Raw genomic sequence first — 24,847 nt, forward strand, 5'->3', positions numbered from 1 at the left:
TGGTGGAAGGTAATTGCCTTTAGACAGAGTTCTCTTCAAGGGGTCGTTGTATTGCTGTTCTAAAGATTTTCTTTTCATGAAGTTGGATTAGTGATGTACTAATTTATTCTTCTATAGTCCTCTTCCTTTCTCCCTGTTGAATCCTTACACTTAGAAGACTCTAGAAATGAGTTTTTTTCTACTATTCGGGTCTAAGGGATGATAAATGTTTTCTCATCCCCTTCAAACCTATTTGCAATGTAAAGTTCTAACAGGGGCCAGACGAGAACAGAAATATGGACGCTGACTGGCTCTGTGTTCGGAAGGTGGTGGGGACTGTCGTGGCAGAATGTCAAAGAGACCAAGCCCTTCTAAAGGAAGCCCGGCTGCCCAATCCCAGGCCATCTGTGCCACATCAAGGTGTAGACCCAGGGTGCTAGATTTCCGGTTTTCTCCGAGTCACAGGAAATCCTGATTTCTATGTAAAATACCCTGGTTTTCAAAATAATCTTTAGGTCACACAAAACCTGTCCACAAGTTGAACGTGCCCCGTAGACTGCCAGCTTGTTTTTTACTTGTAGGTGGAGAATTCTCAAGTCTAAAGCCGTGACATTTTGTTTTCTGTTGGTATGTGTAAGTCTATAGAATGGAAGAAATGTGCCGTAGAAATGCATTAGTTGGACAGTCTCATCATGAAAGGTGATCAATAAAACGTGAATCACGTTTCTTCAGCCAGACTGCAAGAGTCTTGAGGGTTAGGACTGTGTTCTTGTTTCTTCAGTAGCCTCTACTGAAGTATTTGTCAATAGATGGACTGGCTTCATTTTTAAATAATTCATTCTGTGACTTGACTTTTTGTAGCAAATAAAAAGAAACATTGATGAAAAGCACGCCCGGCTTTACCAGACTCTGAACGAAGGCAGAGAGCTGGTGGCCTCCGTGAGCTGTCCTGAACTAGAGGGCCAGATTGCGAAACTGGAAGAGCAGTGGTTGGCCCTAAACAAAAAAATTGACCATGAACTGCACAGACTACAAACGCTTCTCAAGCATCTGCTCAGGTATGTTTTCTTAGGGATGGGTTGAGGTCAGATTTTCAGGCGGACAAAAACCTCAGAGGATCATGCAGTCGACCAGATTTTACCTGCAGTCTCTCTACTGTAAGGTTTGTCTTCAACAATTTAAGCACTTGGGTCCCTCTTCTGGGCCAGATGAGATCTAGGATCTCTGAGGTTGGTTTGCTAGACTCAAGATGACACGTAATCAGTTCAGTGAAAAGTAAGAATTATGTTATGAAATTGTACATGTGACCTTTATACCACGGTGTTGCTCTTTCCTACTCTCTAAAACGGTTTTAAATTAAAAAATAATAATTTTAGCTCACAGAATAGTTTGAAAAAGCCTTCAGAGTTCTTCAGAGAATTTTGTTTGTTTAGTGGATCTAATCTTGAACTCCTTGAGGAAGGTAGAGAGCATAGAATGTTTGAATCTCCTCCTCTGTGCCTCTTAGGGACCTGTCTTAGAGAAGTTTAAGAGTTACAAGAGGGGTAGCATTCTGCTCAATATTTTCCTTCATTTCCTGTAAATATGTTGGAATCTAGCCAATAAGTTTACTGTTATGCAACTTATATAAATGCTGGTTATATTTTTACTATAAACAAATCTGTCAACAACATTTAATGACTAGAAATAATTGCTGTCCTTACCCATGGGTTTATTTTTGTGTAGCTGTAATAAGAAAATGTTTTAGACTTTAAAATGCTCATTTGTTCTAGAATAGTCATAACAGAGTCCTAGAAAATGCCAGGAGTGTCAGATTTGGGGCATGGGATAAAACAGGGTATAATTCTTAAAACATCATGATTTTTTGAATAATAGAGCTGATCAACACAGGAAAACATAAAGTAAAATGAGAAAAAAATTTGCCAATGATGCATATCACCCATAGAGTATGTTTCTAATTTTCTTTCTCTCTCACTTCATTCCTGTTAGTTATAACAGAGATTCAGATCAGTTAACCAAGTGGTTGGAATCTTCTCAGCAAACTCTGAATTACTGGAAAGAACAATCCCTCAATGTGTCTCAGGACTTGGATACAATCAGAAGCAACATAAACAGTTTTTTTGTAAGTTATGATAAAATATGTTCAGATAATTATTGCCAGAAATAAATATCAGGGGAAAATGACCAGGGTCAATGCAATAGTCTCCATAATCATTTGTAGATAAGGGATAAAATTTAGGGTAATATCATTCTTCAAACTTAGAGCTATTTGTTTATAGTGGTCATTTATATATTTACGATAGGGACACCTGGCTGGCTTAGTCAGTTAAACATCCAGCTCTTGATTTCAGCTCAGGTGGTGATCTCATGATTTGTGAGTTCGAGCCCTGCATCAGGCTCTGTGCTGACAGAGTGGAACCTGCTTGGGATTCTCTCTCTCTACTCTCTCTTTGCCTCTCCCCTGTGTGCATGCTCTCTCTCTCCCTCTAAAGTAAATATTTAAAAATAAAATAAAACAATGATAAAGTAGATTTTTATTTGAACCTATACAATATAAAAGTAAAACTTTCTCTGACATGAAGCATGCTTTTTATTTATTTTATTTTATTTTTTTTAATTTTTTTTTCAACGTTTTTTATTTATTTTTGGGACAGAGAGAGACAGAGCATGAACGGGGGAGGGGCAGAGAGAGAGGGAGACACAGAATCGGAAACAGGCTCCAGGCTCCGAGCCATCAGCCCAGAGCCTGACGCGGGGCTCGAACTCACGGACCGCAAGATCGTGACCTGGCTGAAGTCGGACGCTTAACCGACTGCGCCACCCAGGCGCCCCGAAGCATGCTTTTTAAATGCAGGAAATAACTCCCCTGCTTTTCCCCCAAAACTTAACAGACTTATTAATTCATAAATGTTAAAGTTAATAGATACATGGTTTTAAATTGTCATATACAGAACTGACATTTCTACTAAAATGTTCTATTGTTTTGAGCTTTTTTTTTTTTTGAAGAAAGGAAACTATTACTTTTGTAATATAAATTTATAAAACTTTCTAATGTAAATTCCTTTCCCGTATTCTTTTCTTGTCTATTTTTCTTATTTTATAGCAATGATCACCCACTTTGGTATTAAAATGTAATTATTTAAAAATATGTTTGAGGGGCGCCTGGGTGGCTCAGTCGGTTAAACGTCCGACTTCAGCTCAGGTCACAATCTCACAGTCCGTGAGTTCGAGCCCCGCGTTGGGCTCTGGGTTGATGGCTCAGAGCCTGGAGCCTGCTTCCGATTCTGTGTCTCCCTCTCTCTCTGCCCCTCCCCCGTTCATGCTCTGTCTCTCTCTGTCTCAAAAATAAATAAACGTTTAAAAAAAATTTTCTTTTTAAAATATGTTTGAAAACCCCCACAAATACAAAGGAAAGTTTTCAAATATTTTGGTTAAAAATCAGTTGCATTTAGTTCATTTAATAGGAACTTTGTGTTCTGTTTCTCTTAACGTTGAAATGATAGGTCTTTTTTATTTTATTACTTGATTTTTTTTTTAATTTTTAAAAATATTTATTTTTGAGAGAGAGTGAGTGAGACGGAGTGTAAGCAGGGGAGGGGCAGAGAGAGAGGGAGACACAGAATCTGAAGCTGGCTCCACGCTCTGAGCTGTGAGCCCAGAGCCTGTCATGGGGCTCAAACTCATAAACCAGGAGATTATGACCTGAGCCAAGGTCAGACACTTAACCCACTGAGCCACCCAAGTGCCCCTGATTGGTCTTTTTTAAAAAAAATATTAATCCATTAGATTATAAGCCACTCAAGGGTCAGGAATTCCTTCTCTTTTGTTCCCCACTATTTACCTAATGCCTGGAACAGTGCCTGACACTTAGTAGGAAAAGTGTGGGTGTGGGTGTGTGCATGCATGCATGCACACACGCACTCGTGAGCACACACATACACACCTATAGATACACACGCAAGCATTAGCAGTTTGAATTGAGTTCATGTACTTAGTTCGGGACTCTAACCAGTTATTCTGACTCTTAGTTATTCTTTGCTGTTTGCAAATTTTTAATGTTTCTAAATTTTCACGCTGTTTCCTCTAGGAGTTTTCAAAGGAACTAGATGACAAGTCCTCCTTGAAGACCACGGTTATAAGTACTGGGAATCAGCTTCTTCACCTGAAAGAAGCCGATACGGCTACCCTGAGAGCTTCTTTAGCGCAGTTTGAACAGAAATGGACAGCGCTCATAACTCAACTTCCAGATATTCAAGAAAAACTTCACCAGGTAGGTATTTAAAGACGCAGCATTTAAATTAGCATTCACTTGTTAGCTCACAACTCCTTTAAAATTATTTCTCTGACTCAATAATTTTCATTGACACTATCTATTTTCCTCTGGCACCACTGAATATGGGTCTTAATTACTGGACTCTCCTCCAGTGGGATCTTTCTTACCGGAGAAATCAGGCTTAATTACTTTATTTCCCAGTTTATCTGCATCACTGTGTTCCTTTATGTGAAGGTCATCGTCATTGTTTTGGGGTCACTTATTCTAAGCTTGAATGCCAGGTTTGTTTTTGTGAGCAACCTGCATAATCATGTAGCAAGACCTTTTATCAAACCAGATACCGTCTTTACTGATGCCCCGATTCATTTTGTCAACTGCAGGTAATTAAATGGAAATCATTTTGTCCTTGCAGCTCCAGATGGAGAAATTGCCATCTCGTAAAGCAATCACAGAAATGATTAGCTGGATGAACGATGTGGAACATCAGACCGCAGATGAAGACTGTGAGCATTCTCTGAGTTCCGCATCTCAAGTTAAAAACCTTCTTCAGAAGTACAAGGTAATTATATGAAAAGAGCCCCAAGCTTGCTCGTTAACTAAGAAGGCAAGACAGTCGGAAGGGAAATACCAAAGAGACCGGTGTGGCGTGCTTTAGAAGAACTGATTCTAGGCGTGGGGAATGGGATATTGGATGATTCTAGACAGACGTTAGTATACTTTTTCTATTCTGCCTCGTTTCGTTTGGGAGCTCCTATCACCACAGGACAGAATCCAAGCTTTTAACTTGCCCTGGCCCCTCTTTACTTCTCCAGCCTCATCTTTTCGTTCCCCGATATAGATCCTGGACTCTGCCTCACCCGAATGAACCCGCTGCATCTGGTGTTCTCCCGGCTTCTGCTTTTGAAAATTTTTCTTTTTAACATTTATTTATTTTTGAGACAGAGAGAGACAGAGCACGAATGGGGGATGGTCAGAGAGAGAGAGAGAGGGAGACACAGAATCTGAAACAGGTTCCAGGCTCTGAGCTGTCAGCACAGAGCCCGACACGGGGCTCGAACTCACGAACCGTGAGATCATGACCTGAGCCGAAGTCGGAGGCTTAACCAACTGAGCCACCCAGGTGCCCCGGCTTCTGCTTTTGTACATGCTACACCTTCAACCTGGAATTCTAGTGCCCCACTTGTGGCCGTAGAAATGCTCTTAGTTCATCTTTCAAAACTCTCAAGTATCTCCTGATTTGGAAATCTACTCCTGACTCTCCCAGCCAGTCGAGTTCACTTTCTAGGATTAGGCGTCTCCAGGGTGTGATAATTATTTGCTTACTTGCCTGTCTCCTTCTTGAGAGCGGGGCCAATCCTTCACCTCCCTGAAACAGCACACCTAGCCCAGGACCTGGCATCCAACAGGTGTTAAGTAAATGTCCTTTGCGTAAGAGAACGCAGAAGGAAAAGTTGATACCTTTCTACAAATACATATAAATGTGGCCTTCTCTGTGATATTTGACTTCAGATAGATTTAACTCACACTTAATAAGCCACACACAAACATTTATTGTGTACCAGGTAATATGTTCACCACTAGGAACTCAGGAGATCAATGAAGTCTCTGGTCTTTGCTTTCAAAGACCTCACAGGCTGATGGATGTAGCTTCTGGTAGGCAGAGGACAAATACTTTGGTCACGAAGCATGATGTTAGCAAGGATTTTACTTTTATATACTAGCACATCCTAACTTCGGGGAGTAGTAGAATCTTTGGAGGGTCCACATGCATATATTCTTCTATGCTCTTGTAACCTAGCATATACCACATAGTTTTTCCCCTGATGCCTCCAGAGGGGTGTTAGGACTTACAAGGATAAGCTTAATAAGTATCCAGCTTGACAGGAACATGCTTGGCCCTGGGTGTTTTTAGGCTTGCTACGGAACAGAGAAGCTACCTAAGCTGCAAAGTTCCTTAATGTCCTGGGTTTTCTTTTTTTTTTTTTTTTTTTTTACATTTTATTTATTTTTGAGACAGGGAGAGACAGAGCATGAACAGGGGAGGGTCAGAGAGAGGGCGACACAGAATCTGAAACGGGCTCCAGGCTCTGAGCTGTCAGCACAGAGCCCGACGCAGGGCTCGAACTCACGGACCGCGAGATCATGACCTGAGCCGAAGTCGGCCGCTTAACCGACTGAGCCACCCAGGCGCCCCTATGTCCTGGGTTTTCTGGGGGAGTCTTAACTTGAGACTTCCCATCCTCTCATTTCCGTGAGCCTGCAGGGGGGCTCTGAATTCCAGTGTGGCTCTCAGGAAGCCGCTCACGGGAACCCTTTGTCAGTCCCTGGGTCCTGATTTTGGTTGAGATGATGCAGCCATGATACGCGATGCTGCCTTTGACTTTTCAGCCTGCTTGAAAGCGACGAGTCTCTGTTCGTGGGGATGTGGAATTCTCCAAAAGACTCTCTACTCAAAGCAGACATTTGGTGGGATGGGAGGGTGGGGGGAGGAGGATGGACTACAACTCTAGACAGGTGCCCCTTTAACGAATGGGAGCTTGGGGCTCCCTAGAGTGGCGGGATCCGGTTCAACCTACTTCCGTTCAGGCTTTGGTAGTTTAATTTTGTTTATTTGTTTGTTTTAGGAGTTCAGAATGGAGATGGACTATAAACAATGGATAGTGGACTTTGTTAACCAGTCCTTACTTCAGTTAAGCACCTGTGATGTAGAAAGTAAGCGCTATGAGAGAACAGAGTTTGCAGAACACCTGGGAGAGATGAACCGCCAATGGCACCGGATGCATGGAACACTGAATAGAAAGGTGTGCTCGTGTGTCACAGTTTGTATGATTTTGGCCTTTGCAAAATGCCACTTTCTGAAAAACGTGAAAAGCTATTCCTATGGTTAATTTACGGTTAAGACTAACAATTCTCTCAGCTATGACCCTTTTGTAAAGCCTACATTCTGGCATTCTCCAATCGGTGCATGCAAGAGAGGAAGAAAGAGTTATCATTTCTTTGAGACTTCCTAGTGGGAAATTGAGTTAGGCCAGTGAAGAGGAGGAATTTTATTTGAGAAGATACCAAGTATTATGTGAGACTACTAAATGGTCGGAGATTTTGACATTTTCCGTGAAAGTAAATGTTCAAGAGTGGCAAAGCTATTACGGCCGTGAAAAGATTATGAAAAGGCAGGAAAATGGATGTGGTCTTTTGGTAGATTTTCATTCCATGACTCTGAAAATATTAAGAAAACATTCTTAGAGACATATTTAATATTTATATATAATTGAGGTTAACAACTGATTGATTTCTTTATGTGTAGAGAATGCATACAAATGGATTTAGACAATTAAGGTTCAAGTGCGGGAATGGACAAAGAACACGAACAGACAGTTCACCAAAGAAAAAATGTATAATTAGCAAACCAACGTGAGAAGATTACAACTTCAGTTATCAGGCATTCAGAATAAACATTATGTAACATTATATATTTATTAAATTTGAAAAATTTAGTAAGACAGAGCTAAGAGCCCAAAGCTATCACATTCATATGCAGATCATGGCTTATATTCCCTTTTAGAAAGCATTCAGAAAATTTCAAGAACTAGAATAATCATCTTGTTTCCTAATTCAGCAGTGTCTCCTCTCACGTTTATCTTAAGTACATAGCCCTTCAAAAAAGGAAAAATATGCACATAAAGTGTTCCACATTATTTATACTGGTGAAAAATGTAAAATGCCTAAATTTCCACCTATCGAATAATTAATCGAATTATACAGTGTCCATTCGTTTAAAAGATTGGGCAGCCTTTCAAATTTTCAAAAAAACTTTACATATATAGTCATTATAACCTAATAAAAATTGTGAGCATTGGAAATGACAAGAATTGCAGACATTAAAAACAGTTGTTATTGGGGCGCCTGGGTGGCTCAGTCGGTTAAGCATCTGACTTTGGCACAGGGCATGATCTCACAGTTTGTGGGTTTGAGCCCCACGCCAGGCTCTGTGCTGACAGCTCGGAGCCTGGAGCCTGCTTCGGATTCTGTGTCTCCCTCCCTCTGCCCCTCCCCCCACTTGCATTCTGTCTCTGTCTCTCAAAAATGAATAAATGTTTAAAAATTTTTTAATAAAAAAAGTCATTATTTTATTAAGTTGATAAATTATTTGTGATATGTTTGATATTGACTTAATTTTTAAATGACTCTAATGAAGAAAGTCTAGGGAAAGAAAGTTTTCTTAAGCTTTAAGTATATCAATCGATAATGCAATGAAAAATTGCGTTGAATTTGAGTTGAATGTTATTCAACATGTTATTGAATGTTAGCAACATGATTTTATTTGTACAGGTGTTAATGAAACTCCAAAACAGCCAGTTTGCTTAGCAGGTTAGCTTTTAAACACTAAATTCATATTTCCTAATATGAATCTTTATTCCAAAAGTTATTGGGAAATCTTGTGCTAAGTATGATGAATCTGCGAAGAAGCAAAATTATTTTGTTAAAAATAACCATCATGACATTTACATTTTAAAGCATCTGGTTTAAAATGAGAAATTTTTATTTTCTTTCTTATACCTTAAAGATACAACATTTAGAACAACTTTTGGAAAGTATCACCGAGACTGAAAACAAAATACAGATTTTGAACAACTGGATGGAGGCGCAGGAGGAGAGACTGAAAACTTTACAAAAACCTGGAAGTGTGATCTCCGTGCACAGGATGCTTCCGGATTGTCAGGTGAGAAGGCACACGGCGCCTGTCCACACGGCATGGCCAGGCTGTGCCGTCGCTGCTTCGGCCCCAAGGAGGAGGGCAAGTGGCTGCACTTTCGAGGGACCCCTCCAGACCCCCAGGTACTTACTTCGTTATGCAAAGGAGATAATAATCATCCATGGGTTTTACAAAATTACAAGATGCAATTTTTTGTGTGTGAGAAGCAGAAGAAGGTATCTTCAGTTATTGTTCCTAAGACTTGAATGTGGCTCCTCAAAGAAAATGCTCAAAGGGAATTTTTATTTCATGTTTCCCAGTTTTTTATTAATTCACCCAATACTTATGCCATTACTCTAAGGTTTCCATTAGTTTTAGTATTTCATTCTGCGTCTTCAGAGGAAAATGATTTTCTTTTACCTTCTGTGTAATATGTTCCAAAAGGACCGGCTATCCCTTGGAACTACGGTCTAAATCACAGTTGAGCTTAAGGATATTGGCCTGGCCCCCTTTTGTTCAGTTGTCATTTGCCAGGTCACTTAGTCTCACCCACACATACATTAATCCTCCGTAAGTACTGCCCTGATTGTGTCACTGCCTATTGAAGACACTTCAGCTGCCCTTGTAGCTGCAGACAAATGCTGCTTCTGGACTTACTGCCTGAGGACACAGGCTCCTCCCTGCTGGGGTGGGAAGGTCAGGTCACACCCCAGTTCTCCTGAAAAGGTTAATCATCCTGGACATGAGATGTGAGCAGCAACACCATTATAAGAGATCTGTGCAAGTGGTCACATCCTGCTTCTAACTACCCACTGGCCATTCCATTTAGAATTCTTACAGCAGCCTTAGATTCAACATAACCTTCACGGGATGCCTACGCTCCACAGGTCCGTGCCGTGCTGCCCCCCACAGGCCACCCTGGTTTCACTTGAGTTCTAAACTGTCCACGGCCTGGGCTATCATTGCTAGTTTCCAGATGAGAAAATACAGGCTTGGGGGTTTGATGACTTAATGTCAGGTGAGACAGCCAGTATGGGACAGACATGGCATGGGGACTAGATCTCCTGGACTCGTTCTACTGTACCATGATGATGAGGACTTATTACCTAGACTATCCTAAAATCTAGGGGTGAATGGGTGGCTCAGTCGGTTGAGCATCCAACTTTGGCTCAGGTCATGATCTCGTGGTTTGTGGGTTCAAGCCCCGCGTCGGGCTCTGTGCTGACAGTGCAGGACCTGGCACCTGCTTCGGATTGTGTGTCTCCTTCTCTCTGTGTGCCTCCCCTGCTTGCGCTCTGTCTATCAAAAATACATATTAAATTTTTTTGATCTAGATACATGTAATAATTAAACTTATCATAAAAATTCATACTGTAATAAGTGCAAAAATGGAATCAAATGTATTGTGATCAAAATGTCTTTGATGTGATGTTATTTAATTACATATTGTAATGCCATTTTTACTCGAAAAGGCCAAACTCCTGTCTCTTACTTACACCTTATGGTTCCGTAATGTTGTGCATATGAAAACTTTTTCCTCTTGCCCTTCCAGGATATAGAAAATCAACTGGCAAGTAAATCCAAGGCCCTTGATGAGTTGAGACAATGTTACCTGACTTCGGAGAGTGGGACCATGCCATTGTTAGAAGACACAGCATCCAGAATTGATGGGTTATTTCAAAAGAGAAGCAGTGTTATCAGCCAGGTACTAGAACTCATTTGAAGTACACTATTTCTCCTCATATAGCCTTCTTTCATCTTTTTGTTGATGTGTTTAGTCACGGAAACTCCATATCAAAAACTGAAGAGTTGCTTAGAGAAATACTGAAGTGAAATAGAGAAAGGCATTTCAAATCCCCCCCCTCCTTTTTTTTTTGGCACCGGATGGAGGTGCAGCCACCAATTCCAACACCACTGGCAAGCTAGAAATCCACTTGGTTATCTTTGTTTTGTCTAACGTACTCACAGACAAAAATGCCTCCACCCCCCGCCCCAACAGAACATCTGGCACTGGTTCCTGGGCAGATATACAGGGGCAGCTATGAGGAAGCACATCCAGGGAGGTGCCTTGGGCAGGGAATGATCCCGTCTCTTGTAACCTCTATGAAGCTAGAAGCATGGTCAGCATATGGAGAATTCCAGAGGTGAGGAGAACACAGTATGCGGTGAAGAGAAAGTAAAGAGGAGGAGTGTGGAAGATGTCTGGTCAGCGTAGGAAAGACATGTTAAAGTCTGCCTTTACCCCTTCCAGGAGTAGAGCACCAAAAGAGAAAAGACAGGCATCTCTGCATACTACAACCTTGTTGGCTCCTCACAAATGGAGGGAGGAAACTAAATACTAGCCAATTGTACATGTGTCCATATTTCCCAGAAGCCCTTATTGTGGATTATTTGTCATCTACTTAAAATCTACTTTTGACTATTTGTTCCAAGAGGGAATTGGGAATGACCTGTATAAATGAAATTCATTGGTGACCCTCGGCCTCATTTCTCCCCCAGAACTCGGGCAGGAAGATAGAGATGAGCTTACCATATCTTGTGTGAGTCATTTGTTGAACATATCTTCTGTGAGTCACTATGTTCACTGCCAACGGTACAAAGATAAATGAGAAAATAAATGCATCCTACCGTCAAAGGGCTCGCAGACCACCAGAGAAAACATACTTGAATAGATAATCACAACACAGTGATTTTTTTTTTTAATGTTTATTTGTTTTTTGAGAGAGTGTAAGTGAAGGAGGTGCAGAGAGAGGGGGACAGAGGATCTGAAACAAGATCAGCGCTGACAGCAGAGAGCCCGATCAGGGGCTCGAACTCACAAACCATGAGATCATGACCTGAGCTGAAGTTGGACCCTCAACCAACTGAGCCACCCAAGCACCCCACCACACAGTGAATTATGATAAAAATGTTGGGATAGAAAAGATTGAGATAATGCAAGTAAAAACACGCAGATAGTACTAATGTAAAAGATAGACATCTAGATAAATGGAATAGAATTAAGAGTCCAGAAATAAACCCTCACATTATAATCAACTAATTTTTAGACTAGGATGCCAAGACAATTCCAGGGTGGGAGGTGGGGGGGGGATAGTCTTCTCCAAAACTGGTACTAGAACAGCTGTAGGTCCACATTCAAAAGAATGAAGTTAGACCCCACCTTCACACCGTATATAAAAATTAAATGGATCAAAGATGTAAATGCTAAAACTACAGAACTCTTAGAAGAAAACAGAGGCAGAAATCTTCCTGACTGGATCAGGCAATAGTTTCTTAGATATGACAACAAAAGCACAAGAAAAAACTGGATTTCATCAACACTAAACACTTTTGTGTTTCAAAGGACATCATCAGTAAAGTGAAATGACAAACCACAGAATGGACGAAAATATTTACATACTTAGGGGCTTGTGCCTACAATATATAAAGGACATAACCAAAGGGAAAACATGAGCAAGTGATCTGAATAGATATTTCTCTAAAGAAGGTATGAATGGTCAATAAGTACATGAAAAGATGCCCAGTATCATTAATAAAGGAAATATAATTCAAAACTTCAATGAAATACTGCATACTCACCTCCGTAGTGATAATAATAAGGCAGAAAATAACAAATGTTAGCAAGGGTATGGAGACCTTGAAACTCTCATACACACACTGCCAGTGAATGGAAAATGGAGCAGCTGCTTTGGAAAAGAGTGTGGCAAGTCCTAAAATATTTAAACATAGAGTTATCTTAGGACTCAACAACTTTACTGGTAAGTACCCAAGAGAAAGGAGAACATGTGTCCACACCAAAAACTTACACAATAATGTTCATAGCAGGGTGATTCTTAATAGCCAAAAAGTAGAAACAATCCCAACATCCCTTGGTTTTTAAATGGATAGGTAAATGGTATATCAAGGGGTGCCTGTGTGGCTCAGTCTCTTGAGAGTCCAACTCTTGATCTCAGCTCTGGTCTCGAACTCAGGGTTGTGAGTTCAAGCCCTGTATTGGGCACCACGCTGGGTGTGGAGCCTACTTAAGATAGATAGATAGATAGATAGATAGATAGATAGATAGATAGATAGTATTTCCATGCAACGGGATATTATTCAGCCATAAGAAAGAATGAGGTACTGATACTTGCTACAACACTGATGGTCTTGAAAACATCACGCTAAGTGAAAGCAGGCAGTTGCCAAAGAACCACATGTTGTATGATTCCATTTATATGAAATGTCCTTAATAGGCAAATTCTTTAAAGACGAAAGGTAGACTTTGGCTGAGAAAGGGTTAGAGAAGAATGAGGAGTGACTGCTAGTGGGTATGGGGTTTCTTTTCATGGTGATGCAAATGTCCTAACACTGATTTTGGTGACTTTACTTTAAATAGGTGAATTGTATGGACTGTGAGTTATATCTCAATAAACCTACTTATTTTTTTATTTTTTAAAGTTATCTCTAGCCCCAACTTGGGGCTCAAACTCATAACCCCAAGATGAGAGTCACATGTTGTACCGACTAAGCCAGCCAGGTGCTCCAAAGCTTTTTTTTTTTTTTTTTTTTTAATGTAGGAAACACAAAACTTATGTCATCCTTCCATAAGTTCTCCAGAGTTAGTAGAGCCTCGTCTTTAAAAACAAGGGCTTTAAAAAAAACAACAACAAAAAAATAAAAAATACAAACAAGGGCTTTAAGTCTCTGCCTAAAGAAAAATCTTAGCAGCCCCATTTTGTACCTTTGTCCTAGGGCAGGTGCTTAACCTCGTTAATATATGACACTCAGTGCTGCCCTACTGGCTGATTGTACTTTCAACATTCTGAAAATGTTCCTTCTTGTTTCTAGTGTAGTGAATTTTGCTTAATGGTTTTCTTATCCTTTCCCCCAAACCACATGCGCCATTTCTTTTCCCTGAAGCTGTAATATTCGAAGGGTTGCCCTTAAGTGCACCAGAAGTTGCACCAACTTTGTATGTGGGAGCCATGAAATCCTTGGACCATGCCAATGCCTTATGCAGCCGTGTGCCTATAGGCGCCTGTGTGTCAGGATCATCCCTGCCACCCAAATAGGCCCCAAGCTTCCAAAAGGTACATCTGGGGGCGCCTGGGTGGCTTAGTCAGTTGAGTGTCCGACTTCAGCTCAGGTCATGATCTCACAGTTCATGGGTTCGAGCCCCGCGTTGGGCTCTGTGCTGACGGCTTCGAGCCTGGAGCCTGCTTCAGATTCTGTGTCTCCCCCCTCTCTGCCCCTCCCCTGCTTGCATTCTCTCTCTCTCTCTCTCAAAAATAAACAAAATATAAAAAATAAAAGAAAAAAAATAAAAGGCACATCTATAAGGAGTTCCCGTCCTGCCTCCTTTTTTCCCTTACTGTCTTTTATTCTTTCTTAATGGTGGATTGTTTTTCTGAGCCATTCAGCCCATATAAAGACATATGGGCTATGCAGTTGCCAGTGTGAGACTGACGTTTTGGCATCCCAGGTTGTTTTTTATCCATGTCTGTTTGGGGCAGGGTTTGAGGCAGCTCCCTGTAGATGTTAAGCAGAGAACAGAGGGCCTGAATACAGGCCTGTATAGTTACATCCAAAACTTGACATCACATCATAAATAAAGCTGGGCCAACATACTGATCACACTCCATTTATATTCAGATCCTTATTTTAAATTGAGATACCATAAACTTACCCTTTTGAGTGTATAACCCAATGGTTTTTAGTATATTCACAGAGATACACAACCATCGCTACTCTCTAATTCCGGGACATTTTTGTCAACTCAAAAAGAAATGCCCATTACTCACTTTTCATTCTTCCCTTCCCTTCATCCCTGGAAGCACTAATCTACTTGCTATCTCTTATGGAATTATGCGATATGTGGTCTTATCTGTCTGTTTTAGCATGTTTCCAACATCAATATTATAGTATGTTTCAGAACTTTATGGATGAATAGTATTCCACGGTTTATTCGTTGATGGACATTTGGGTTGTTTCCACTTTAAAAAAAATTTTTTTTAATGTTTATCTATTTTTGAGGGAGGGAGAGAGAGAATGAGAATGAGCAGGGGAGGGGCAGAGAGAGAGGGAGACACAGAATCCAAAAAAGACTCCAGGCTCTGAGCTATCAGCGCAGAGCCCGAGGCAAGGCTCAAACTCATGAACCACAAGATCATGCCCTGAGCTGAAGTCGGACCCTTAACTGACTGAGCCACCCGGGTGCCCCAGGATTGTTTCCACTTTTAAGCTATTATGAATCATGCTGCTATGAACATTTGTGTACAGATTTTTATATGAACATATGCTTCCATTTCTCTGGGGTATATACCTAAGAGTGGAATTAGTGGGTCATATGGTAACTCTATACTTAACTTTTTGTGGAACTGCCAAACCGTTTTCTACACAGGCTGTACGGTTTTATGTTTCCACCAGCAATATATGAACGTTCCAGTTTTTCCACAGTCTTGCCAACACTGATTATTACCCAACTTGGATTTATAGACATCTTAGTGGATGTGAAATGGCAGCTCATTGTCGTATAGATTTATGTTTCTCTAAGGACTGTGGATGTTCTTTAGTAGAGATCTAATCCTTTGCCCAATTTAATCCTTTGGTTATTTGTCTTTTTACTGTTGAGTTGTAAATGTTCTTTATGCAACATATAAAAAAATATATACTTACATATTCGCAATTGTATCTGAGATCATCGCATTTCCTCCTACTTTTACTTGCTCATCATTTTGACCGAGCACATTCCTCTCCAATTTATGCGGACTCAGGTGCCAATAACAGTAATTTGACAATTACAGTGCTTTACAGTTTGCAGAATATTTCCACAGACACTATTTTATTTATGTTTCTATTTACTGTATCTGTTTTGTGAGTAGGGAAATCGACTCAAGGGTTCAATAACTTGCCCATGATCAGAAAGCTAATTAGGTGTTGCTGAAATATGTACTCACAGATTCTGTTCCTCATCCATTATTCCCTCCCTCGGCTGTCTCCCCGTAGGCTGAACTCTGTCTCTGCTGGTCCTTCTGGCCTCAGATCTCGTTTTCATTCACCTGTTTTAAAACTCAGTCTTCTCTGATCTTTTTTGTTTATTGACTGATCTTCCCACCTCAGTTAATCACTGAAGCTCTCCCAATACCCTCTCTTTTTTAAGTTTATTTATTTTGAGAGAGAGAGAGAGAGAGACCAAGAGAGAGTGAGTGGGGGGAGGGGCAGAGAAAGGGGGAGACAGAATCCCAAGCAGGCTCTATGCTGATAGACGGCTCGAACTCACAAACCCTGAGATCAGGACCTGAACCGAGATCAAGCCACCCAGGAGCCCCTTCCCCCATACTCACAAGCTGAAATGCCTAGATTAGATACCATGGTAGAATCCTTAGAAGGGAACAAAATGATGAAGGAGCCTCTTCTCAATGAGTTTCTAAATATCTTTGCACTTTTCATATAGGTCAACGAGCTCAAGACCTCCACGCAGTCTGTTTTGCAGGAGTGGAAGATTTACGAAAGCCTGTATGATGAGGTGGCGATGATGACAATCCGATTCTGGTACTGCATGGAGCACAGCAAGCCTGGGTTTTTGTCATTAGAGGCCTTAGGATGCCAGGTGCAGAACCTCCAGGTAAATTCAGCAGATCGTGGCACGGTGCTGCCTGGTTGGCAGAAGACCTCCAGTGGAGGCAGGTGCAGAAATGGGCACAGCTGCCTTTGTGCTGTCCACAGAGAAGCGCAAAACAGCGTCTTAAATAGCAGCATCAAAAGGAGGACATGGAATTCCAAAATGAGCCAGATGAGTGGCTCCAAAGTTTACACTGGATTTTTCTCTATTATTCATGTCCATATTATCTTGCAGTTTAAAAGTTTGGTTCTTTGGGGGGTGTGTGTTAGCATGTTTTTTTTTTTTAAGTTTATTTATTTATTTGGAGACAGAGAGAGTGTGAGGGGAGTAGAGGCAGAGAGAGGGGAGACAGCGAATCCCAAGCAGGCCCCATGCTGTCAGCGCAGCGCCCAGTGCGAGGCTCAAACTCGCAAACCATGAGATCATGACCTGAGCCGAAATCAAGGGTCGGGCGCTTAACCGACTGAGCCACCCAGGCTCCCCGTGTTAGCATACTTTTTAATGTTGTAGCCTCAGATGAAAGGATGCCTCCTCAGTGGGTTTCCTCTTCACATTTCTAGTAATTTTCCCCAGTCCTATTAAGTTCTGAGCGTTAATATTATTGTGATGTAGCAGACGTGCTGAAAAGCAGCTGCCTCCCTTGGATGTGGCCAGGCCATTCTGAAGTGAATGTTCCTGCTCTGTTCTTCTCAGTCTCTTCAAGATGAAGCTGAGAGCAGTGAAGCAAGCTGGGAGAAACTGCAGGAGGTGATTCGAAAACTCAAAGATCGCTGCCCCTCGGTTGCTGAAATAATCGAAGAGAAATGCCAAAATACTCATGCCAGGTATGCTTTAAGATACAGATGGGATAACAGAGGAGATAGATTTCCTTATCTCAGTGACACGTGGTGACATCAGCTTTGTACAAGTACCGCGGGCTGATTGCGCCACCGGAGTTGCGAAGCGACGTCAGCTTTGTAAAGCTTAGGCATCTGAGATAATCTGGTTTTGTGCTACTGTGGTTCTTTTGCTTTGAAGCATCTCGTTTACGTAAGACTTGATTTTCTGAAGGCAATTACTTCCCTCGTAGCCAGGGTAGCCGATTTCGGAGGGTATAGACCAACTGCCCAGTGCGATCCTCACGGATACCAAACTCCCAAGCTGAGACAGACTACAGGGTGCTCAGAAGGACAATGCGTTTCACTGGAAACCTAAGATGGAAGAAAGGGGATGTTATTATCCCTCTTGAGGGGACGTGATTTGTGAGATTGGAAGGAATTCTCTGATGAACTGCTTATGGTGGAAAGCTCCTTCTAAGGAGGGTGGCCCTGGTTAATTGCAAGCCTGTAATTTTGCTAAATGGGATATGAAATTCAGCTTGAAGAGAATTTGATTTTTAAGCCAGCGATGAAGAGATTAAGCTACCCTCAGTGTCCTCCACCCTTCCTCCATGTAGATTCAGCCTCTCTGGTAAATCCACTTTGGACAAGCGTTGTGAACAAGAGGCATCAAATTTACATATGCTGCGGGGACATCCTCAGCTCGTGATCTGGTCCTTATTGGAAGAAGGGAAGGAGGGGGAGTAAGGAGGAGCATAGACATGTATCTGATGCCACTTACAGTATTGGGCCCACCCTCGAAACATGGCAGTGCAGTTTGCTATTGAAGGGATTCAATTGTTGCTGCTACACATACACGTTCAATTGTTGCCACAAGAATATATCAGAAGGCTTATTGAAAAAGGTTGAAGAAGACAGCACCAAGATGCTAACAGTAGTTATCTATAGATCAATGAGATGTCAGGGGGTGTTTTTGTTTTTTGTTTTTTTATAACCTTCTTTTTATAGATAGGTAGGCAAGGAGGTAGGTAGGAAGGTGAGGTATAATGTAGGTACAGATATAGGAATAGATAGATTTAAACATACGTGGTTGGTGGGATTTTGTTTTCTTTCATGATGAGTGCACGTTCTATTATAATTGGGGAAAATACTGTTTAGGAAAAACATTGTTCTGGTAAGATTTTGAAATGCACAAAAATAAAGCAACTGTGCCATTTTTCACCTTTTCCATCTATTTAGCAGAGTCAAGGCTATCATGAGACAAGCATTCTTATGTGTTTCAGGTAAAATGTAAATATTATAATGCTTCCAGAAAGCTAGTTTGACCATATGTATAGCTATAACCTTAAAAATGTTTACACGTTCTTGTTCTTTGACCAAATTGATTCTCTCAGAAATCTAGCTTAATACCAATATCTTGACATGTGGGAAAAGGTCTTTGGAACAAAGTTGTATCTGAGCATTAGATTTGAAAGCACAAATTAAAAATTATTTCATTACCCATACTAAACTTGAATTTGGTAATTAAAAAACAGACCACTTAAAGCCTGTTGTGTACAGCCATTTAAAATTAGACTGACTTAAAAAATAAAATTAGACTGATTTTTTATTAATAATGGGAAATTTTTAAGTCACATGGGAAAGAGAGGTTATTCAGTCTGTATATGGAATAAAAAAAATTTCCTTTATTTCCACTGTTATATAAGGAACATGTTGCTTTTGTCATTAGAAAATAAACTTGGCATAAACTCAATTTAAATAAGGCCCATGTAAAGACCTCCCCCATATAAACCCCTCCCATGTGGAGAAGTTTTCATCAATTTCTCTACCTTTGCCTAACAGACATTCGTAATACAATAGATCATGCCAATCACAAATTTGGTAGTTGTTGTTGATAATTATAAAGTCAACTAAATATCTTAATTTGGACTGCTGTTTTTGTTTATATAATGGTGATACATTAGTTTAAAAAGGCATTTGTGTCTTAACATCCCATCTGCTCTTGACTTACCGGTAGAATGTGTGCAGTGTGCTTTTGCTGCAAAGGGAAGAACGGTATGAGGGCCCTTTTGTTCATGTTGTTCTGACAGGTGGACCCAGGTAAACCAAGACATTGCAGAGCAGTTGCAGAAGGCCCAGAGTCTGTTGCAGCTCTGGAAGGCCCATAACAGTGCTCACACCGAAGCTGCAGCGAGGCTGGAGCAGCAGGAAGCAAAGTACCAACAGCTCGAAAACATCAACATGTCTGGAAACAACCTGGCAGAGATCCTGACCCGGGCCCTGCAGGATGTAAAGGTGGTTGCAAAGCCCATTGGGAAAACGAAGGCCAAGACAGCCCAACAGAGAGGGCCATGACCCGGGGACTAGACAGACCACAGGACAAAGAAGTGGGTCAGGACAGGTGCATCAGCAGGCCATGTAGGACGTGAACATGCTGTGATGTGCAGGGTTGGGAGGGCCGAGTGGTGACTCAGAAGCAAAGTCTAGGCAACAGGTAGCTGGGTCAAGGGTCCTTGTTCCAAGTTTCCCCTTTCATTTTAGCAGGTAAAACTCTAAAGCAAAAGCCTCATACAAGGTCTCTCAAATAAAGGCAAAAGTGTCTCAACTGAGTGTGATCATCTAAGAATAATAGATGTTGAATCCCTTGCTTTAGAAATAATCATGGATTCATGCCATGTTAATGTGGCTTTTCTCTGGGTATGATGATTTTTAGACTATATTTAAGAGTTGTACAATTTCCTCTGTAATTTTGTCCTATCATAATGAGTGCCCAGAAAGTGAATACTCTCTGACTATATTTAAGAGTTGTAGAATTTCCTCTGTAATCTTGTCCTATTATAATGAGTGCCCAGAAAGTGAATATTCTCTAGTTTTAAACTGGGTGACCAGATACATTCTGTAGCTTCTGAATCCAAAGGTCAAATAAAAAAATATTAATCCACTTAGTCAATGCAACAAATGTGATCTGTATTTCTGATCAACTTCTACCTAATTTGTTGTTGCAACAAATTTTGCATACACCACATTTATAGAGTAGCCCTAACATCAGCTTGGTTAATGAGATTCTATGGTCTCTGCAAATGAATCCGTTTATGTCATAAAGTCTCAGAGGACAGAGTTGCACTGATCCTTAAAATGGCCCTAAAGTGGATCCTTATAGTGTTTGATGATTAGAAACATAAAACATAGGACTCTACCCGGGTGGTCTTCAGTTTCTGCACATTGGAAGCCCCAACTCTGTTGATTAGTTGTCAGTTTTAGGTCGGAAATGACATATTTCAGAGGAGCGCCAGTGATGTGCGTCATATAACGAAAGCTTAGCTTTTTCAGCTCTTTGAAATAAACAATGACAAAAAGCCATGCCCACAATTTTAGGGCAGAAATTCTCCTAGATGTTGATGGAGTCCCAGGGATAGGAATTTATGTTGTGACACGAGGAGGAAATGTTTTCTGATCACTGTTGCTTCTCCAGGAACTGCAGGATGACGTACAGAAGACGAAAGAAGCCTTTCTCCAGAATTCTGCTCTCCTGGATCGACTTCCACAGCTCACAGAGTCCAGTACCCACGTGCCCCTCTCTACACAACTGCACTCCCTCCAGAGGGTTTCCTACTTGGAAAAGATGCTGCTTGTGAAAGCTAATGAATTTGAGGTTCATGTCCTTTTTCCATTCAACTTGTAGTCTTGGACATTTGCAAGCTACCCTCAATTCCTTATATCTGATGAAGTACTAGTTATTAGTACTTTCCGGGCTGCTCCTCGGGGAAACTACACAATCAAGATGCCCTGAACCTAAAGATTCCCTGATGTGACTGTTCAATTACGTGAGCAATGGGCAGATCTTAAGCAAGCATCTCTTCTTCATTGAACATGTTGGCTTAAGAAGTAGGATATTATATTCCTTATTCTGTTCAGATCTCACAGTTATTTGGATCTCCAAGTGGGGTACTTGAGTCCTAGAAGTAGCTGCTTAAACCAGAGCCATTTGTTGTATTCTTTATTCATTTTTTGAAAAGCCTTTAGTGCCCGAGCTGTCAAAAACCTGCATAAAAGGCCATGGAGCTCCAATGTCCCTTTTCAATATCAATAACAACACTGAGGGAGCAGAGTGCTCACTAACCCTCCTCTATATGCCCCCTCCAGCGGGTAATCCATTCATCCCTGAAGGCTCAGTGCTTTGCCAGAAGCACAAAGTAAAAAACCAGGAGTCTTCTGAATATTCACCTCTGAATAGTCAAGATGATAATGAGCTGCTGGGCGTTGAAAACACCTTGAGCTTTTATCAGCTGCCAAGACTACGCTTCATTTTGTTGTGTATGCACATGAAAATTATTTCTAATGAAAATCTCTCTTGTTCTAGTTTGTCCTTTCGCAGTTCAAGGATTTTGGGGAACGGCTGGAATCTTTAAAAGGTCTCATTACGCATGAAGAAGAGCATTTGGATAAACTCTACCATCAAGAAAAAGAAGAAAATCCTGATTTATTCCTGGTATTGCCAATGTTTGTGTTTCCTTAGGGCTTAGACTCACCATAGGATAAAAAAATAAGCTAATAACTATTAAGTTACAGAATCTGTTGATGTCTTCACTCTTGAGGATGGTCATTTAAAAAAAAAAAAAGTTTACGTATTCTGAGAGAGACAGAGTGTGCAAGAGGGCAGGAGCCAAGAGAGAGGGAGAGAGAGAGAATCTCAAGCCGGCTGCACACTCCCAATGCAGAGCCTGATGCAGAGCTCGAAGCTATAAACTATGAAATCATGACCTGAGCCAGAATCAAGAGGTGGACGTTTAACTGACTGAGCCATGCAGGTGCCCCTTGAGCATGGTCGTATATATGCCATTCATTCTTGCCTTATTTTCCGTAAGGTCTAGAAAAGTATGACAACATAGAGATCTATTTTAGTAATATGCCACAGTAAATTTAGTAGATTTAAAAGTTTTTGACGTCTTTACTAATTAGCTTCAGTGAGCTAGAATAAGCTAGGCATTGGCTGTTGTGATTAATTGAACTTTTCTGGTTCGCTAAAGGTCAAAAATAAAATACCCTATTACATTAATTCTGTATTTTTTTTTCTTTATTACCTTAGTAAGTTTAGTATAAGTAACAAAAATGAATGGAAGAATTAAAGAATTCTGGGTCCTACAAACTCCTCAGGACTGATATCCATAACCTAGATCAAGAGTCAGCCAACTATGGCACACGATCCAAATCCCATCTTCCACCGGTTTGTGTAAACTGTTAGTGGCACACAGTCATGCCCTTTGATTTATTAATTGTCTGTGGGAATTTTCATGCTGCAGCAGCAGAGGTGAATAATTATGACAGAGATCATATGGCCCATGAAAGCTAAATTCTTCACGAGCTGGCCCTTTACAGAAAAAGTTTGCTGACCCTGACCTAGATTGCGATGGCAGAGTTCTGTAGTGATAGCATGCATAGTGTCGAGGATGTTTGCTTAAAATACCATTGACCTAGATGCTGTCCCTGGAATATTTTAAAAATAAAATTTTGATGCGTTTTCTTTCACGTGATTTCGTGTTCTTTCAAAATATGGATGTTTAAGGACCATGCTTTACTAGGGTCATTTTAAGGACTAAATTTTCATTGGCTTTGTGATCTGTTGAAGGTCAAGTTGGCAGAATACGTAGGACTTTTGAAGTCCAAAATGGATCCTGTAAAAAAAAAAAAAAAAAGACAAAACTCCTATCTCATTTCCATCTCCCTCAAAGGGTGATCCCTGAGATCATTTTCTATTTCCCGGGCCATTGCGGTGCTGACCGTGTGTGCACTTATTCTAGAAAAGCCACAGGATTGGGAGACCAGGGTTTAGGTCCAAGTCTAATACTAACTGGCTGTTTGATCATGGGTAAGTCATCTACCTATTGAGGCTCCCAGTTTTCCCTCATTTTTGAGATAAGGATGGTCTGCAGGATCTCTGAGTCCTTTTCATCTTCTAGATATCTTATTGGCCTCCAGAAACCTGAAATTTAATTTTTTTAATAGAACCATGTGCTGGCACTGACAGCCCAGTCACCTGATGTGGAACATTTGAATGAAGTAAGCCTCAAACTCCCCCTTAGTGACATAGCCATAAAGACGTTACAAAATGTGAACCGACAGTGGATTCGGGCCACGGCAACAGCCCTGGAACGCTGCAGGTCAGAACATGCCACCTCTTTCATTCTGTTTCAGTTAAGCTAAAATTATTGACTTGAGCTCAGTAATGTCATTGTTTTATGGTTCTGTTTTGTCTGTGTATAAACCTTTGTAGTGAGCTTCAGGCAACAGGATTGAATGAAAAGTTTCTTTATTGCTGTGAAAAATGGGTCCAGCTTCTGGAGAAGACAGAAGAGACGCTCAAGGTGACTATGGCTGACAGCCTCCCAGCTCTCCTGGAACAGCAGAAAACATACGAGGTAAACCTGTGCTCTCCGCCGCTTTGTACATTCACCCTGGGGCAGGAGTCAGGGAAAGATACTCATTGCAATCTATTTAAATCGATCAGTCCCTAACAATCGAATATAGGACTTTAAGCAGATTCATTTGCCAATTGATTATTTGTAAAACTCTCACACATTTCATAAATTTCAACATTTTGTTTTAGTGCTCTATTTTATTAATGAGAGAACTAGATTTTCTGCAACAGGGGAAACTTCTAGCACAACTTTGCTTCCATAGGATGCAAACATACCAAGAGCAGGCTAAAATACTTCAACTCATCTTTGCATATTCACTGAATAATTCTCTAAAATATTGAATTGCATAATTATAATTGCAGCCTTAATAATTTGACAGAGGTTATTCCCTGTGCTTACACTGATGTGCATTCAGAAATACTCTTGATGGTATAGGCAAATACTGCATTTTGAAAGTGTGCATGATTAGGTCACTAATTTTTAATGTAAATGATTTAAGTCTTTATCGTTACATTAAGGTCCTCCAATGAAAATGAAGTTCATTGAACAACCAAAACAAAAAACCCTGCATGAGTGACCTCGATTAAATTACCAGCCCTCTTTCCGTCTTAGTTTCCTTATCTTTAAACGGGTGTGATAATAGTACTTAAGTCTGAAGGTTGAGGAATAAGTGAGACAATGCGTGTTTTACACAGTGCCTCACAAATAGTAAATGCCCAATAAATGGGCTTTAGTTGTACTTGTTATTACGCCTGTTTGCTTCTGAGATTCTATTCATAGGTGATGGTGACATGATGGTTGAGCCTTTTTTGCAATGAGGCTCAAATAATTTGAAAATTCATCGTCTCCCATGTCCTCTGTGAGCTTAGATTTTAATAGGAAATAGAAGCTCCAGGTTCATAAAAAGAATCTACTGATATCTTCTATTTTAACTCATATGCAGATGTTAGAAGCTGAAGTGTCTATAAACCAGACAGTGGCTGATTCTTATGTCACCCAGTCCTTACAACTCTTGGACACCACAGAAATAGAGAAGAGGTAAGCTGTCTGGGGTTTATGATGGGTGTG

The 24,847-nt window shown here is 40.8% G+C and overlaps 1 protein-coding gene across 11 annotated transcripts in view; it reads left to right on the plus strand.

The window, feature by feature from the left end:
- Positions 1-24,847, plus strand: part of SYNE2 (spectrin repeat containing nuclear envelope protein 2) — a 342,246-nt gene that overhangs the window by 260,207 nt on the left and 57,192 nt on the right. For all 11 annotated transcript variants that reach the window (XM_058739286.1, XM_058739287.1, XM_058739283.1 and 8 more), the window contains 15 exons: positions 841-1,037; positions 1,969-2,101; positions 4,067-4,249; positions 4,665-4,811; positions 6,877-7,053; positions 8,817-8,972; positions 10,498-10,650; positions 16,378-16,548; positions 17,239-17,369; positions 19,454-19,658; positions 20,836-21,015; positions 21,724-21,852; positions 23,367-23,521; positions 23,635-23,779; positions 24,723-24,817. In XM_058739286.1, the coding sequence (XP_058595269.1) occupies positions 841-1,037; positions 1,969-2,101; positions 4,067-4,249; positions 4,665-4,811; positions 6,877-7,053; positions 8,817-8,972; positions 10,498-10,650; positions 16,378-16,548; positions 17,239-17,369; positions 19,454-19,658; positions 20,836-21,015; positions 21,724-21,852; positions 23,367-23,521; positions 23,635-23,779; positions 24,723-24,817 (2,357 nt within the window). The remainder of the gene's footprint in view (positions 1-840; positions 1,038-1,968; positions 2,102-4,066; positions 4,250-4,664; positions 4,812-6,876; positions 7,054-8,816; positions 8,973-10,497; positions 10,651-16,377; positions 16,549-17,238; positions 17,370-19,453; positions 19,659-20,835; positions 21,016-21,723; positions 21,853-23,366; positions 23,522-23,634; positions 23,780-24,722; positions 24,818-24,847) is intronic.

The sequence above is a fragment of the Neofelis nebulosa genome, chromosome 7 (genome assembly GCF_028018385.1).
Source record: "Neofelis nebulosa isolate mNeoNeb1 chromosome 7, mNeoNeb1.pri, whole genome shotgun sequence".
Lineage (NCBI taxonomy): Eukaryota > Metazoa > Chordata > Mammalia > Carnivora > Felidae > Neofelis > Neofelis nebulosa.